The following is a 5,832-nucleotide window of genomic DNA, read 5'->3' as shown; positions in this document are numbered from 1 at the left end:
TCGTTCGTCGTCGTTCTTCCGTTTCGTTCGTACTAACTACACGACTACTTAACTTACTTCGTCGTCGTCCGTTCGTACGTAGTCGGGACGACTCGGACCGACCGCCACCCTCCCCTCCCCCCCCCCCCCCACCCCCCACACACACACACTTTACTTCCGCCACCGCCACCCTTCTCCCTCGACTACTCTCTTTCCATTGAGTCCTTCTTCTTGCCCTACCCACCCCTCTCCCCATCTCCATCGATCTCCGCCAGCGCCGCAAGAGAGGGGGAGGGAGGGAGGAAGGGAGGAGGGAGAAGGGTCGAGTGTGCGCTTTCCGCGAACGAGTCACTAGAGGCAAACGCAGGAGGGAAAACGATCACATTATTGCCGAAATCGCCCTCAGCAACGGCGGCAACCGCCGCCATTCGGTGCCGCTGCACACTCAAAACGAAATGGGAAAAAAAAGACAAATCACAGGGAGGGTGCAGTCGGTGTGCACACCGCGCAGGGGCACCGAGGCAAGCGGCATGACTAGTGCATGCCATGGACAAACAAGCATGGGCGCAGAGACAGGGCATAGGGCGCGGCCTCTCATTATCTCTCGCTCGCCTTCTTCTCCCCTCTGCGCTGTACTCTCTGACTACTGCCACTTTGCATGGTTGCTGGGGATCTTATTTTTTCTCTACTTGCTCTCTCTACGACTGTCGTAGTCCCTGCGCTGTGCTAGTCCTATTTCTTGCTGCCCCAGGGTCTTTCATGGCTCTAACACCCACGTAGAAACGCTCACACTCCCCCCACCATTCTTCCCTGCTACACTCTCCTCCCTTCCGTACGCTGCTTGGGTGTGGGTGCGACACAGCCCGCAACCGCACCCACATCAGCGACGACGACGTTGACTCGGCCCTCTCACTATCAGCCGCCGCCCCCCCCCTCCCCTCCCTTCTCCTCCTTCGTTTTTTTCCCGCCCACTCGTGTTGCCTCTTTTATAGTGAACTTCACCACATTACGCGCATTTCATTCCCCCATTCGGTTTCCCTCCCACACCCTCCAGCCGCCGCACTGCCGCTTTCGACCTTTTCTCGCCCCTTTTTTTTTCCTATCGACTACTACCAGCTCTGCAGGCTTTCATATAAGCGCGCAGGTGCGTCCACATTCAGCAGCGCCATGCACTTCGCCCCTGCACCGTCCTCGCTTCACCAACGACCGGACCAAGACAATCACCACCCACAGAGGCACAATGTGGTCGATGGCGCCGACCCCTACCGCACCGCGACGCTGCTACCGCTTCGTCGCAGAGGTAGCGCTCGCGACATCAGCGCAATGCTGACGGCCCCCGTCGTGGAGTACCGCCCGCCGCAGTGGGCGACACCGCTGGGCATATCACTCTGGACGATGCCTCCAGCCTCGAACCCGACGGCCACGACATCTGTTCTTAACCGCAGCAGTGGTGCCGACAGCAGCGGCGCACCGCACGCTTACTACACCACCTCACCGAAGTCGGCAGCAGCGTCGACTCGGCGAGGTTATGAAGATGTGGGCGGACGAGTGCGAGGGAGGCGGGCTGGCGGCGCTACAGCCACCGGAGGGCGACAATCCTTCGGCACCTCACCGTCGCCGCATTCCACCACGAGCACCCGGCAGGTGCATCGCAGCCGCAGCATCGCGGAGGTTCGCCCGGGCTACGTGACGTCCACGGAGCGCGCCCGCTACCGCAACAGCGTCACAAAGAGGCTGATCGATCTCTACGACGAGGTAGCCGAGCTGCACGGCTGCCGCGGGAACATGAAGCGCCAGGTGACCAAGGCGATGCGCACCGACCCTCGCTCCTGCAGGGAGCGCAACGGCGAGGTGCAACTCGCCAACAAGCCCACACCCCAGCAACAGCGCGCTGTCGAGTCGGTCAAGGACGCGTTTGAGGTGTTGTATGACGCCATGCACGAGCTGATCGCGGCTTACCTCACCCCAGAGGAGAAGCGCTACCTCGGCATCGACACGCATCTCTTCCAGACCAACCGAGAGAAGGCAAAGACGTACCAATACGCCCCACCGCAGCCGAAGCAGCGGTCGTCGTCAACCGGTGCTGCGCGAGGGGCACGCGGAAAGACGGCGGCGACAAAGTCCCCATTGCCGTCGATTCAGCACAGTGAGCTGCGCGAGGAAGAAGAGGAGGCGGTGGCGGAGGGTGAGGAGGAAGTGCACACAGCAGCCACCGCGCCAACTAGCGGCTCCACTGCTGCGCCAATGCCGGCAGATCCAGTCCTCACCCCGCCTATTGGCACGCCAGCGCTAGGGGCCTCGGCTGCATTCAACTCGGCCCAGATCTCTTTCTCGGCACCGCCCATCCAGCTGGCGCAGCAGTCCATGACTGAGAACTCCCTGCTGGCGGCCCAACCGCAGCCGGTGACGTCATCGCCGCCGCCTCTCTACTCCTCCATCCTGCCCGCTGAGGCGCCTGGCGATGACTTTGGCGCTGCAGCTGAGCAGCAGTCTGTCATGGGCTCCCACACAGATGAGACAGAGATTCCGGTGAGGTCGCCGGAGCGCGTCTTTGCGCCAGCCACGTCCATGTCGACACTGAACGAAGCGTGGCCCAGCGATACAGCGGAGGGGTCACCGGTACCTTCGCCGACCAAGCCAAAGCCGCCAGCTGCAAATGATGAACTTGTGAAGGCGCCGGTGGGCGACCCTGATGAGGCAATTCCGACCTCAAAGATGCCGCCAACGCCGGCCCCGCAGACCCCATTGTCGCAGCCGCCCAGCCGCACTGCCTCCACCATGAGCATCAACGGCGCGCCTGCTACCAAAGCTTCCGCACCCCACGCACCGGCAACGCGCTCGGAGTTAAAGCGCTTCGTAATCGACTCCGACAGTAACAGCGATATGTGACTTCAATTACTAGAGCAGTACAGTGAACCGTGATGACGATGGCGATGCCCGAGAGAGAGAGAGCAAGGGATGGTGGGTAGGAGGAGAGCGAGGAGGGACGACGGATGGCGACTGCATATGCCTCTCTCTGGCTGTTTGAGCGTGTCCTTGTCGCAGCGATGCTCGCGAAAGAGGAAGGAGCAGGGGCGGGGAGGCTGCAGGAGCGGTGATGAAAGACAGCGTGACTGGTGTGGTGAGTGGCTTGAATCGCTCTCCCAACCGACTCTCCTGAAGCTTCTTCCCTCTTTCTCTCTGGTTGTTCCCACCACGTTCCCTCACCCCTCATCTCTCCCAGCGAATACGTGGCACACACAGCGCCTCTCCCCTCACTCGGCAGTCTGGCGTACGCAACTTCTCTCTCTCTTTTCTGTTAGACCCCTCCACGAGGCGTGTACTCACGTGACCCACACGCGGCAACATTACGGACCACCGCAACACGAGCAGCACGTGCTGACCTGCCCTTCGCCATTCCACCGTCGCAGGTCTTTCGTGCCCCTGCTACTGAGAAGACGGCGTGAGTGTCGGTCGTGGCGGTGGTATGGTGGGGGAACGGGAACCCCGTAAAGCACTACGGTCCTTCCCCTCTCTACATTTCTTCCGTTGCTCTGCGGCTGACCACCACGTCTTGGCAAGCCCCGTTTGCGGGCTGATGCACGAGTGTGCGCACGCACCCAACACCCACCCGCACACCCGCACGCACGCTTGATGCACGTGTGTGCTCGTCGAGCACTTGTGCGGCCTTCTTGTTTTTCGCTGCCACCACCTCCTCGCTTCCTCCCACGTGTCGCCCTCTCCCTTCCTCTCTTTCTCGCCCCGCTCTTCCGCCTGCCGTCTTTACCACTGACGTGTTGTGCTTGCGTGAGCTTACGTGTCCTCGAAAAAATGCGTATCGCCAACAAACTGAGTGAGATTCTCCCCGCGCCCATCACTATAGGAGGGACTTGCGTAATCTGCCCAGACAGACGCTCTCCACAGAGAACGAAAGGGAGTGGCGGGAGGAGTCTGCCTATTTGTTCACTGCGTGGCGTGTGCGTGTGTGCGCTCTTGACTTCCTCTGCTGATTTTTTTAAAATCGAAAGTGTCCTTCCGTTTCTTCGCCCAGAGAGTTTTCCATCCAACCAGCCATCCAGGCGTCTGTCCAGCTCACGCCTCAGAGCACAGCCAGGCAGCTCCATACACGTGCACGCGCGCGTCTACGTGAGGGGGGTCGCTTTCAGCAACTCAGGCACGAGGCGCATTATACGTAGGGCGGTGGCACACCGATAACGCGAAAGTAACGGTTCTCTGTCACTCCTGCGTCTCTGCCCACTCGCGCATTTTTCGCTCCTCCGCCTTTTCTCTCTCGGTTGTACCTTGCGGGCCGTTGTCTTGTGCGCCACTCTTGGCTCTGCAGAAGGTGCCAATGCTGTCGTTCTCCTACCGCCCGCTCATGCGCGGTGTATTGGCAACGGCTGGTGCGTCGCTCATGGCCCTGCCGAATCGTGCACTGACTGCGACGACGCGCTCGCTCTACAGCAGCAATTTGGTACGGTTGGCTCCAGTCGTGCCGCCAAAAGATGCACCACCGACGATGGGTGGCGATCCAGACTTGGAGGAGACCCACCCTGATTTTCAACCCCGCATAGTGGGTGGTGACCTCGCCGAGGACGAGATTGCTATGATCAAGAAGGACATCGTCGACACGATCCGCGACGAGGAAATCGTCGTGTTCATCAAGGGCGTTCCTGAGGCACCGATGTGCGCCTTCTCAAAGCGCATGATCGATGTGATGGAGGCCCTTGGGGTGGAGTACACCTCCTTCGACGTGCTCGCTCACCCGGTGGTGCGCAGCTACGTGAAGGAGGTGAGCGAGTGGCCGACGATTCCGCAGCTCTTCATAAAGGGTGAATTCGTGGGTGGCGTCGACATCATCCTGAAGATGGCGGAGAGCGGAGACTTGCAGATGCTGCTGGACCAGAAGGGCGTCAAGCACTGCGGTGCGAAGTCGTAGAGGTCGGCTGTCTCTCTCTCTCTCTCTCTCTGTGTTTTTTTGAGTACGAGCCTCTGCATCGGTGCCTCTATGTGGTGATGCGGGGGCGGTGTAGGCGGGTCGAGAGGCTGTCAATGAGTACCCGAAAGCGAGTTGACCGCAGAGGTGCTGGTGTATACTCGAGCTTGGCTGTCTTTCGCGGTGATACGTGGACATGGGGATGAGCACGCTTGAATTTGTGTGTGTGTGTGTCTGCCTGAGGGAGTCCAGGCCGCTTTCGCAATCAACTAATGATGCAGTGGATGAGGCACAACAGGGGGCCATGTGAGGAGGTACATAATGTGCGAGTCTGTGCGCACTTGTCTCTGCGTGGTGTGCGGCGCAGATCAGCGAGTGCGCGTCAGTTTTTTTGCCGTACCACCACAACGTGCCGTCGTCTCGCACCACTTTCCCCCTCCCTTTCTCCTCGCTTCGCAACGAGTTACCTACACACAAATTACCTCTGAGAGGGAGGAAGAGGAGGAGGCGGGGGAAGGGGGGGGGGTAGGCAGGAGAGAGGGAACGATAGGGAGGGGGCGGGTCTGCCTTGGCAGCGACGTTACGTTATCATCACTGATTTTATTCATCTTACTTTGCCCGAGTTTCCTTCATTGGCTGCCTCGCGACTGGCCGTCGTTCTTCTCCGTTGCCACCTGTCCCCCCGTCTCACCTTGTCTCTCTCTGTGCGCATGCCTGCGTGTCCATGGCTCCAGACTGCTCCTCCCCCTCCCCCCACCCTTGATGGTGCATCTTGCGCTGCGGCTCTCCTTGCAGGCGTACGCTGCAACTGAGAATTGCTCCACTGGCTGCGATCGGGTCGGCCGTGGGTGACTTCAAAGAGGCCTCACACGTGCGTCTGTGTCTACCCGAGGTCCGTGCGTTGTAAGCAGAGCCCCCCCCCCCCCCCCCCCACCACC

General features: G+C 60.4%; 2 protein-coding genes across 2 annotated transcripts; both read left to right on the top strand.

The window, feature by feature from the left end:
- Positions 1-1,146: 1,146 nt before the first annotated feature.
- On the top strand, positions 1,147-2,868 carry LPMP_010120 (hypothetical protein; the record flags this gene model as incomplete). The annotated part of the gene is made up of 1 exon (XM_010698353.1): positions 1,147-2,868. One exon carries the CDS (start codon positions 1,147-1,149, stop codon positions 2,866-2,868), a length of 1,722 nt encoding a protein of 573 aa, XP_010696655.1.
- Positions 2,869-4,309: 1,441 nt separating this feature from the next.
- LPMP_010110 (glutaredoxin-like protein) lies at positions 4,310-4,897 on the top strand (the record flags this gene model as incomplete). The annotated part of the gene is made up of 1 exon (XM_010698352.1): positions 4,310-4,897. The coding sequence occupies one exon, from the start codon at positions 4,310-4,312 to the stop codon at positions 4,895-4,897; it is 588 nt and encodes a 195-aa protein (XP_010696654.1).
- Positions 4,898-5,832: the final 935 nt, after the last annotated feature.

Source organism: Leishmania panamensis (genome assembly GCF_000755165.1).
Source record: "Leishmania panamensis strain MHOM/PA/94/PSC-1 chromosome 1 sequence".
NCBI classification, from domain to species: Eukaryota; Euglenozoa; class Kinetoplastea; order Trypanosomatida; family Trypanosomatidae; genus Leishmania; species Leishmania panamensis.
The sequence above is the reverse complement of the archived record's forward strand: the minus strand, read 5'-3'. Positions and strand labels throughout refer to the sequence as shown.